This window comes from Aythya marila, assembly GCF_965140915.1.
Source record: "Aythya marila genome assembly, chromosome: 3".
NCBI classification, from domain to species: Eukaryota; Metazoa; Chordata; class Aves; order Anseriformes; family Anatidae; genus Aythya; species Aythya marila.
In genome coordinates this window covers 40,270,031-40,282,148 of record NC_139044.1, presented here as the reverse complement: position 1 = coordinate 40,282,148, position 12,118 = coordinate 40,270,031, and the positions used below count along the sequence as shown (strand labels likewise).

The window sequence follows — 12,118 nt, the reverse complement described above, 5'->3', positions numbered from 1 at the left end:
ACCCAAGCTGTGGAGCTTGAAGAGCAGTTAAAAGCTCATCTGATAAATGAACCCAAAGTTTAGAGAGCGGAAAATCTTCAGTTTGCCAGGGAGAAGAGTAAAACTTGACGTATTGAGCATGGGCACGGTAGAGCTATCAGGAAGTAGTATTGGCATCTGTCTTCCATAAAGAGAAAAGAGACTTAACTGCAATAGCTGGGGGAATTTTTACTGGATGGGGATGCTTCAGAGGGAGGGCACTTGTTCAGTTATTCTGTTTGTGCCTATTTGGCACAAATCTGACTCTTCTTGTGCCTGCTTGGAGCAAGCAGGGAACCATTACTGCAGAACTTGTAGGATGCGTGAGTTGGTATCACATCCAAATTACACTCCTCATTATACTCCCGTTTATGAAATATGTAAGATCTCCTGGAACAGGGTTTTCAAACTGTTTGTTTCTTCTTGCCAGGCATAACACATAGCTGATTTAAAACAAATAAACAGAAAAAGTCTGCCAGCTTTGCAGCTAGAGAGCTTCTCGTAGACAATCCTTCTGCAATATTTCATGTCATCACCTCATGCCTGGTGTGGTGACCTGAGCCATCTGCAGCTATCTGGCGACCTAAGGGGGCATTATGTGATCTTTCCTCTGATCCTGAGAGAATGAATGCTGCGTGCTTCACTGACTTCAGCCAGGTATGTGATTGTCTCCAGATGAAAGACCCAGCTTCTCCTAAAAGCGACCACTGATGCTTTCCAAAATAACGGCATTGCTGCAGTGCTCGGGAGCGCTGCTCTTCTCCTTGTCAGAGTGCACATTGATTGCAGAAGCAAGTCAGGGAGTCAGCAGCCTGCTAATCAGGCGGGCAAACTGACCTCCTCTGTGGCACTGCCTATTTTTAGAAACAAAGGTCACTTGAAAACAAAGTGAAATTTGCTACATATAAGCAGGCATGATTCCACTGATTGAGGAGGAAAGTGTGCACCAGTGATAAATGTGTCCCTGAAATCCACCCAACCGTCTCTTATACCAACAGAGCAGAGAGCAATTGTCAGGTCACTATGCTGACCTGCATGAAGAAATTATTCTGATTTTTCAAAGCTAAAAATAAAAGCAGTACTGAAAATTTTAGGTTAAACCCTTCCATAATGGAAACACAAGGCATTGGTTAGAGGCATGGTAAGGCACGAAGAGGCCTTCTGTACCCTTGATCAATAAGTTGCACTTGGGTGTTACTTGCCTGTAATCATTGGATCCCCAGAAAAACTGAGCTGAACAGATGCCGAGGCCTTAACTTAAATTAATTCTGCTCAGATGAATGTACTGTACTCTACTTAAATCTGTGTCATTAAGCACCTTTGACAGCTTTTTAGCAGGTGTTTAGCACAAAAAATAGATCAATTGAGGGAAGGGGAGAGGGGAAGAGTAAATCCAGTGTGGTGTGTTTAATCTCTATCTGGTACAATTATGGTTAAGGCCAAAATGGCTTAATTTAGGAGTGCTGCAGATGAATGCATTCAACGTGCTTCCAGCTGCTCTGATTATCAGCTTCTCTTACGTCAAAAATAAGGTACACATTAGTCTCATCTTAGTTCTAATGAAGTCAACCACAAAACTCACATTGAATTTACAAGGGGCAAGATGTGAACCTATGTATTCTAGCAAACAAAATGAGTTACAAGACTGAATCCTAGAGCTCTAGGCTTTTTCTCCATTAGGATGTGAACTGCAAAATACATTGGCAGATGTAATAAAAGCTCTGGGTGAACATATATATATATACATATATATATACTTTTTTTTTTTCTGATTACTAAATAAGATCTTTACTCTGTTACTGAGTTAATTAGCAAAACTGTGAGAGTTATGCTTGTGGAGTGAAAGAAGTGCATTTCTTCAACATATAGTCTTTAACAGTAGTTTCTTACAGATTAATAATAAAGCCTACTTTACAGTCCTTCCCTCAAAATGGTAGCAATATTTCCTTTTGTGATAGAATGGTTTTCATTAAAGCACATGCAGTCAGAACAAGAAGGCAGATACATACCAGTCCAGGTCTGATTTATTTTGCAGAAAATGTCCTTAATTCAATTGTATGATTTATGGGAAATAAAATTATATATTGGTTCAAAGCAGTGCCATATGGTAGGCTATAGCATCCATCCACATAATTGTATGATACTTATTGAAAAACCATTACCAAATATCTCTTTTTCAATACCCACTCAAAAATATCTTGCTGCCAACATAAGCACTGCTTTTATTCACACATTGATTTAGTGGCATTCTTACAACTTTAAGATTTGGATTGAACATCTAAATCTTCAGTCTACTGATAATTCAGCAATTAACTTTAAGCTATTGTTTAAATCATATTTAATGAAAATAGTGACATTGTATTTAGCTAACAGTCTCTTGAGAGATCTGATTCACAGAGTCGATAAAAAACATTATTTCTGATGCCAAGAGAAGATGATTTTCTTTTGTGAGAGGGTGGATTTTTTTTTTATTTTTATTTTTTTTGCTGATTTATAAAAAGGCTGAAGAATCCATTACAGATTGCACCTAGTTAGTTCTTCAGTAGAGGTAGCTAAAATTTTCTGTTGCTTATGATAATAAACAGTGAATTTTATATTCCAGTAAATTAAATTAGAGAATCTTACACAATGCCTTTTATACAATGGACGTTATCTAAGGCTTTTATAAACATAATCATGAGTATCAAAATGGAAAAATGTATTTCTCTGGTGACTAAATAAGTGATAGCAATAAGAATTCTGTTTCTGCTAGAAATTCATTAATGAGCTTTTGCAAGCTACAATGTGTCTTCGCATTAGTGGAAAAAAAAGTGAATGTACTTAAGCCTGTCTGATGGATGTACAGCCATACTAACTGGCATGTTCGTTCATGCTAAGTGAAAGTGACTTTGTATATTCTACATATTATTTTTGATTCAAATATGACAAGTCTGTGAACTACCTAAGTCCTCTGTGGCAATGAGTTACTCTCAGTATAAGTAGGAGTTTAGGCTGATGAGAAATCTTGTAAGGTTCTTTGTATTTTTTAACTCTTTGAATAGGTTTCAAGCATACAGTCTGCTTACCCATTGTAGCAAAGTCTTACTAACAAGGCAGCCACATTCCCTTAGCATGAACTCATAAACCTTCTGCTTAATGTTTCCTCTGTTGTCAGATCACTCATGCCAAAAAGAAATGCTCGGCTGAAGCACTTTGAGTTAGGCCATGTAAGGATGGCCCAAGGATGGGAAACCCTAAATGACATTTGCTTTCTGTTGCATCAGCATGAAGACGTGTCTCCATGAAAGGTCTACAGGGACCTGAGCACCTTTTATTATGGTACAAGCAACTCTTCAACGTTTTTGTTGATTTCAGTATGGTGCTTCTACCTTTGAGAGCCAAAAATAGTCCACTCTTAAACACGCTCCTATCAACATATTTTACTTTAGACATCTGAACTGTCAGTTTTATTTAGTAGGAAGATTTATCTTCAGCACTGATGTTTTCTGCAAGCAAGTTTTGTGCGTGTTTGTGTTCTGCAAGCAAGTTTTGCATGTGTTTGTGTTTTTCCTCTGTTTTGCTGTTTGAGCTTTTTTTTAAGATTTGTAGAGAAGATATTGGACAGGAACCTTCAAAATTAAACTCTTGGGACCCAAAACAGGATACAAGGACAGCACAAGACAGCTCTAAGGAGAGTTTCCCTGTGCTGCCACTTTCTGAAATGATAAGGTTCTCAGAGCCTTTTGAAAATCTAGTCTTGGCTCTGCAATAGTGGGAAGAGAACATCGGAGTAAGGCGTTTTTGTGTCTGATGGAACAACCCTTGAGAATTTGTCCTGAAATCTCAGAGCTTGTGTGAGCAGCCAGAGTTCTGCCAGTGGCTGAAAACAACTTTTGGTTTCTGTAAAGCTACAGGGAGGTGAAATGAAAACTCATGAATAAAATACATCTCATAGTACATTACCATTCCCTTTATCCATTCAAATCCAGTTGTGAGAAAGAAGCTTTAAATTGCACATGAGAAGAAAAAGTGATTTTTTTATGCTATCTCTAATGAAACAAACAAACAAAAACCAACCTATCTAATCATTACATTTTTAAAATACAGCAAGAAAATTGTACAGCTCCAGTCAGTTTACCAGGTATTTAACATATATGATTTAGATCCACCTGCTGCATCTAAAGGAAAAAAGCCAACAGAGAGTGTGTGGCCTGGACAAGGCAAGGGACACTGTTCCAGTAAGGGGACAGAACAGAGTTCCTGCTCTGTGTTTAAAAATGGTCCCTTACACCCTACTCTGGTTTTCTTGGTTGTTTATTTATTTATTTGTTAACTCTGATCACTTCCTTTGAACATCTTTGCTTTTCTGGACCCATAAACTGGATGAAAAGGACTTCCTCAGCTGAAGGACAGCACAGGTGTGGGGAGGGATGATGGGCTGCATAGGATGGCACAACCAAAAAAAAGTCATCAAATGAGGTTGTTGGGTAAACTGTGTCTCTAATAGGCATAATCTATTCTGTAACGTTGACTGCAGTTACCACAGAACTGTGGTTTCTTTTGAACAACACAAATAATTCCATAATTCGTAGCAGAGTGCAGTTTACTTACCAGGTTATGACAAAGCTCTTATATGTTTTTGTTTGTTTTTTTTTTTTTTTCCTCAGCAATGTTGTGGTTGAAACGAGGGCATTTAAATTTTCCATCATATTTAATTTAGAAAAATGAAGATGTTTACACAGTTTTATTTTTTCCCATTCCATGCACTGAGATAGCACAGGAAATAAACTGTATGCAAGTGTTTGTATACATTGCACCAAAGTAAAATACACCGAGTCCAGCAGCCTGGTACCCAAGCACAGCTAGATGCGTCTCCACCCTCCTCAGCTTGCAGCAGTGACTTTGAACTACTCACAGACAGCAGCAGAACACCAGGCAATATCAGGTTTGTGCAGTCTGTGACTGTACGAGCTGCATTAGTGTGAATAATCAGGCCCAGGGTCTGAGTACTAAGGTATATAAATGACATTATTTATCTCGGCTGTTATGCATGCTGTAAATAAAGTTTTATCTTGCTGTTTTCAGGACGTCAACCTGGAGGAGCAGCTTGGGACTCCTGGGATGTTTACTCATGGGTTTTGAAAGGAAAATACTGTATCTTCAGGAGTTGTCTTCCTTATTTATAAGCCGTGCCTTCAGATCATGGAAGGGAGAGTCTGTTTCTATTGAAATGCACTCCTTGCTGGAGGAGGGCACATTGTAAGCTTCAAAGTGTGGGAAATTCCTCTAGTGTCACACTGCCGGCTTGAGCTGAGGGAAAGTGCTTGGAGACATTTTGTTTAATAGATAATGACTGGGACAAGCCAGTTATTTGAATTAACTGTTCTCTCACCTTCAAAGTTTAACCTCTGTTTCATTAATGAAGCAGTAAACCACAAGAGTAAAAATAACACAGCAAATAACTCCTAGCTATTTTTATTTAGGTCCCTGGTAAGGTGGTGTTATTGTGCCTGGAAATAACCAGCTGGATAGAGCTACTACTTTCCAAGTTTCTGTGGGCATTTTTTCAGCTCCCACAGAAGTACTCGTTGGGAGACAATTTCAGCTCCCACAGATGTTCACACAGGAGACAAAATAAAGGGAGATTTCAGATTTTTCCTTCCAAGGCATGCATGTGCTGCTGTTTGCTAAAAAAGATGAACTTGCTGTGAGTTTAGTATGCTAGTTCCCTGTCTTTCAGGCTTTCGGTACTGGGTTGTGTTGTTCAGTACATTTCAGGGATTTCAGTACTGGGTTGCCTGTTTGACACGAAGCAGTGACTTAGGAAGTTACAAGTGCACTACAAGTGGAAGAAACCTTACTCTGCCAGTCACTTGCAGGGGGAAATGGAGGGGAGGATGTGATCACTTGAAACGCCGGGGCAGCTCACTCGCTGTTGGGTGAACACCTTTCCTGGTAGCTCCGGGTGCAGTAAAATGTTAGCTTGGCTCAAGATACGTGAACAAAACAGGTAATAAATCACCACCATCCTTAGGAAAATGGCAAAAAGCCTTTCCCTTTGAAGGACGCATGCCGGAGCAGCACCAAGTTGTTGGCGAGCGATACAGATTGCACTCGATGGCGCAGGCTGCGCACAAACAGAAGGAATCGGCTTGGCCTGGCACCGACACCGCTGCTTTTTGAGGCGTCGGACGAGTGGCGAGCCGCCTCCCGGGGGATGCTCCCTGCTGCCCGCCGCCTGCGGGGGGGGGGGGCACCCAACAAAGCGGCCAACAGGTGCTGCGCGCTCACACGTGCGGGGCCGAGGAGCTCACAACTTCTCCCGCAGCGCCTCAGCCAGCTCGGGGGGGGGGGGACACAAAGAGCCGGCCGGGGGGCGGCACAAAGCGTGCCGCGGGGACAAAGCGGGGCCGCCCCACCTGCGGCCGGCCCCGAGAGGGGACCCCAAGGGCCGGGAAGGGGGGCGTTCATTAACCCCTTCCCCACCGGGCGGCTCCGGAAGCGGCCGCCCCGGCCCTACGCTGCCTCCCGTGCCCGGGCGGGGAAGGGGTGGCGCCGGGTGGGGGCGACGCGGGGCGGGGGGGCCGCGGGAGCCGCTCCCTCCTCGCCCAGCCCGGCCCGGCGGCGGCGGCAGGAGGAGGAGGAGGGCGCAGAGCGCAGACATGGCGGCCAACATGTACCGAGTGGGAGGTAGGTGGGGAGCGGGCAGCGCCCGCACGGCGCCCGAGGTGGCTCGGAGCGGGGGGCGGCCACCATCTTGTGCGTGTGTCCCCCACCCCCCCCCGAGCCAGGAGCCTCGGCCCCGAGCCGGGCGCCCAGGCCCGGGCAGGGGGAGGCGGCCGGGGCCGGCGGGGAGGGAGGGAGGCAGCGAGGGGCCGGGCAGCGCCGCCCTCCGCGGGGACGCCGCCACCTTCCTGCTCCCCACCCGCACCCCCGGGCCCGGCCAGGGGCGGCCCCGGGAGAAGGGGTCGGGACCCCCGGCCCCGCCGCTGCGGCCTGGCCGGGCCCGTCCTGGCCGCGCTGCCCCGCGGGGAGCGCCTGGGCGCCGCCTGCTGCGGGCACAGCCCGGCCGGGCCTCGCCGCAGCTCCTCGGGGCCGAATCAAGCCGCGCCCGGGCGGCCGCGGGGGTGGGGTGGGGTGGGGGGGGGGGGGCTGTCAGCTCGGCCGGCCTGTGCCCGCTGGGGGACGGCTGGGAGCCGCGTGTGGGTGTGGAAGAGCAGCGGTCAGTTTCCAGCCCTGCAACCTGCTGAAACTGAGCCGGGTAACTTTCCCCAGGCGCCGGGTGGAGGGGACGTGGCGCCGCGCCAGGTGCTGGGGTTCAGGTGCACCGCGCGAGTTGGCTCCTGCTGCTGCTGCTCTGCAGGGCGAGGGAAGGAGGCAGCCCGGCAGGGGATGGGGGCTGTGAGCCCGAGGCGCTTCCAGCATCTGCTCCCAGGCGTGCTGGGGGTACACGCGTCGCCCATCTGCACACCCCGTCATTAGGGCGCTTAGGTTGTAATCCCATCAGCCTTTACTCATCAAAGTAATCCTTATCGGAGTGGTGCTGTCGAAATCTTGGTAGGGTTTGCTTCTTAGGTCATCAAGTCCCAATTTCTTCATTTAATCTTAATAAGCAGTTACAAACCATATCCAGAGATCTTACTCTTCCTTTGGTGCTAATTGAGCTACCTGAGGCTCCGTTCCACTGCAATGTAGTGTCAAAGCATTGCATCTTATACCTTCTTATGGTCCCCTGCCATTTTTTTTAAATAAAATTCGCAAGATGCATGGTACAAAAGTCAAGTATTGAGCGGAGAGGAGTACAGTTGGCATTTAATGGTTACTTTTTCATTTGACAAAAACAAGTTTTGAGGAAAACTATTGAAGGAAATGTGTTGCGTGTCAATTTTTTGTTTGTATGTTAAATGGCAGTAGCTTTCAGGATGTGAGCGAATTTCCATAAAGTCTATGAAAATATTTCTATTCTAATGATCCTGTAAGAGATCTTGGCACAGAAGAACCCCACTACCCTCATGACTTGAGGATCTGTTACTGCTTAATATAGTTTGCGTGTTACTGAGCAGAGATGGCAACAAAGCAAGTATCACGAAATGTACATTACTTATTTGGACATCTGTACTACCACAGCACGTAATAATAAAGGTGTGGTAGCGTGTGTCACGGAAGTATTATTTCCATAATCTAGAAACTCACCAAAGCGCTCCATTCTTAAATTTCCCGTGGTTACAGAATGGTTGAGGATGGAAGGGACCCGTGGAGGTCATCTGGAGGTCACCCTAACTTTAGGAAAAAAACCCACAAACTTTGCACTAAAGTATATATGTATTTAGTTATATGATTTTTGAAATAATACAGCATCTTTCATTTTTTTTTGATTGCAGATTATGTTTATTTTGAAAATTCCTCCAGCAATCCATATCTCATTAGGCGAATTGAAGAGCTTAACAAGGTATGCAAGTATCCTAAGGTTCCTGCTTAGCCTCTGACAGAATTGTTGCGCTTTTCCAAGACTGACAATCATTTGCCTTCCATCAGATCTCTGTTGGTAGAATTTTCTGAATGTTTTTTTACTTCCTTGAGATTTCTTATGTATTTGTTTATGTTTTGCTTACTGAAATACTGCTGTGTGATACATTGTAATTCTGCCCTGTTATCTAAGGAAACACCCAGTTTATTATTCCTGGTGAACAGGAGTACCTTGCTGTAAAAAAAAAAAAAAATCCAAGGCAATCCTGTGGATGATTGAGGAAGTTAGAAAATTCAGTTTTTTATATGGTGATGATACTGAGTCTATCTGGAGTGACAGTGATCATATAACATGTCTCCTCCTGGACATATGCACAAAGAGCAAGTGGGTGTCCGTGAGACTTTTCAGTGATCCGATAACAATACACAGCTTCTGTGGATGTTTATTGCATTGCTTATTGGTAGTTTTGAATGAAGGACAGCTTTCTGAATAGAAATTGAGACTGTATTCTATCTTTACCCTAAGTGCATTGTACTATAGCATGTGTGGAGCCTTCTCAGTGTACCATTTTGGGGAAAACACAAATATTTCTCAGTTTTCTTACTACCAAGACGTTTAAAAAAAAAAAAGTGCTTTTCTTTATTTGACTGTTCAGTTGAGCAGTATTTTATCTTACTGGTAAATTGTGTCAAAAGTTAATGACAGAAATGTTTATCATGATGTCATAAATGATATTTTTGTGTGTGTGTGTGGTTAGAAAATAAGTTATAAATAGCTGAACTGTAAAAATTCATCTTATTAATGGGACACAACACTGTGTCATGCCAGACACGAACCACATTGCTTGCTAGTGCTGTCCAACACTACATCAACTCTGTACATGGCAAATCATTTTGGATTTAGTAGAAACAATATTTTTTTATATACAGTAATGGAAGTGATTCCAATTATGTTCTGAATGTAACATTTATTGTCTTTAATCTGCATTGTTATAACTTAATCTTGCTTGTGGGTGGTAGAGCAGAGTCATATATTGACTTCTTGGGGGGAGAGGTTTCTAAGATACAATCCAGTTATCTTACTTGTGAATTGAGTGCCATTCCTGTGTTAAAGGTATTGAGCAAATATACAATGAAATGATTTGGTTGTCACTATATTGGAGATAAGATGCTTTCTTTTTTGATAAGAAAATTAAAACATGACACTTCTTGGTGCCACATCTTGAGTTTAACAACTTGAGGTAATTAACTTTTTATGATTTATAACAAGAAAGGTAGTGCAATTCTTTAAATATTAGTAGACTCTCTACAATATCATGGTAGAATGTGATCACTGCTATGAGTCATGAAAACAACTGCAAACTAAATTGCTATTTTACTTTGTAAGTTGGTGAATTTTCAAATAAACCATGTTCTATTAAACGTGGTTCTGGAAAGAAATGTTAGAGTGCTTTGAAATCTGTGTCAGTCTAAAATTGAGTTGTAAAAAAGTCTTTACAAGGCTCTGGTATTTCTTGAGGATTCTTATGTTAACAGGATAGTGGCATTACATCTCCCAGTAACTGATAAATATATAAAATCTTACGAGTAAATAACTATAATCATTGCTGTAATTTGATGTGAAATTGATTAGCCCGTGTCAGGATGCTCATACTTACTTGAGTAATTTTGATTTCAGTCTAGCTGTTCATGTAGGAACTACTAATAAGAGGAAAAATTACAAGTAGAGGATGTGTAATTTATATTACTCAGCTGGGCAGGGATGCATTCTGACTCAATTTATCTTTTTATTGTAGACTGCTAATGGAAACGTGGAAGCAAAAGTGGTGTGTTTTTACAGGAGAAGAGATATTTCCAACAGCCTCATAATGCTTGCAGATAAACATGCTAGTAAGTAGACTGTATGGGGCATCTTTTCTTTCTATCACAGCCTGTTCAGTTTTTCTCAATTACTTCAAATTACATTTCTTTGGCAAGAGGAATATTTATTTATATATATTAGGCATTAATTAATAACCAGTTAGATGCTGAGGATTATCTGATACTGGCCCTGCTCCTAACAGATGCTTCTGGGACTTCTAAACTGTGTTAAAATGATTGAAAATCTGCATTTGAATACTTCTCTTTCTTTCCTTTTTTTTTAATTTCATTTTATTTATTTTTTAAGAAATATAGCCATATACTCTCGGTTAATATCAGAAGTAAGTCTTGGCTGTAAGTCAATTTAAGCTTCAGAGCGTTCATAAGAGCTTGATTTGACTTAGGATAGTAATAAACAATTGTATAAAAGACATTTTGTAAAGACTAAAGTGTATCCCAAGAGACTGAAAGTCAGTGCACATCGTAAAATAGCCGTTAGCATTTAAAGTAACTAAATATTATTCAGTAAAATATCATCGTGTTTTTTCAGAAAAGCAACGAAGGGGTGGTAACAGGGAAAAAGTCCCATTTTTGTTATGTACTTAACTGCCTTTGGTAGCTACTGTTTGGTCAACAATTGAAATGCTGTGCTTTTCTGTAATAATAGAACCAAAAACTCTGAAGGCAAAAACAGAATCAGTGAGAAAATAAATATTTACAAAATGTTGAAACCTTGTTTGTAAGTAACTGCAAACTTTGTAAATAACCGAAGTGTTAAAATGTTAACATCCACTAAATTTACCATGCATATTGTAAATAACAGTTTGTTTATAAAATACTTTAAATAAGTATTATGGGGTTTATAAGTCTCTGTGGTTTGCAATTTACCAGGATGTGTCTCTTTAAAATCATTATCTAGCATCATGTTTTGTGTACAGATAAATTATGGTATAATAGGACTCTTAAGAAAATACCTTACAACATCTTTAAGGTCAAATTCTGATAATGTTACTAATGTGAGTATCCGTGGTGAAGAGAAACAGCCAGTTTTTACCTTTTAATCTATTCTTTTGTTGGTCTTAAAGAATTGGGGGTGATTTGAGTATGTGGCATGAAGAAGTACATGCTTGGTTTTTAAAGCAAGGAGAAATAACATGTACAGAATGTGATAATTTATTTTAGAATGCCATTGTCTAAACATAGCGCAGTAGAAGATATATCTTGTTTATGTTCTAAGGAGATGTTTTTTTTTTTTTTTTTTTTTTTTTTTTTTCATCTAGTTGCATATACTTTTGCATTTTTGATGACCTGTTTATGGTATTGTGCCCTCAGATTCATCGTGGTCTTTTGAGTTCTTCTCAAACACCTTTAATTTTTGTTGTTGTTGTCTTCTGTCTTTAAAAAAGGAGTGTCATTTCTGTGGGTATCATTCAATCTGAAAAAGTGAAAAAGATCTTTCTAATTCTCCTGTGAGCTTTAGATTGGTGTTTAGTCAGCGCTTCAGTAGAAAGGACTTGTTGATGGTCTGTTGCACTTTCATTGCAGTATTCTAGCACTTCAGTGTCAGTAGAAACACCATGGAGTCCTCTGTGTTTTCTGAGTTGAGATTCTCTTGCTGTTTTCTTGTGAGAAAATAAAGATGTGATTTCTAACTGGTTCAACAAGCCTGTTGAGAATGACTCCATGTTTTGCACATCATAATTCTTCTAACCATTGTTCTTATCAATTAATTTTCTCAGTATATAATGTTTTCTTTCTGACCAATCTGGAATCTGCACAGACTAGTTGTCTCGTG

At 41.5% G+C, this 12,118-nt stretch overlaps 1 protein-coding gene across 4 annotated transcripts in view; it reads left to right on the top strand.

Moving 5' to 3' along the window:
• Positions 1-5,916: 5,916 nt before the first annotated feature.
• Positions 5,917-12,118, top strand: part of MTA3 (metastasis associated 1 family member 3) — a 137,042-nt gene continuing 130,840 nt past the window's right edge. For 2 of the 4 annotated variants that reach the window (XM_082757095.1, XM_082757092.1), the window contains exons 1-3: positions 6,398-6,687; positions 8,379-8,446; positions 10,260-10,353. In XM_082757095.1, coding sequence (XP_082613221.1) covers positions 6,660-6,687; positions 8,379-8,446; positions 10,260-10,353 — 190 coding nt within the window. In that variant the 5' untranslated portion in view covers positions 6,398-6,659. Of the gene's footprint in view, positions 6,008-6,397; positions 6,688-8,378; positions 8,447-10,259; positions 10,354-12,118 lie in introns of those variants that run through there. The other 2 variants (XM_082757093.1, XM_082757094.1) reach the window with 2 other exon arrangements.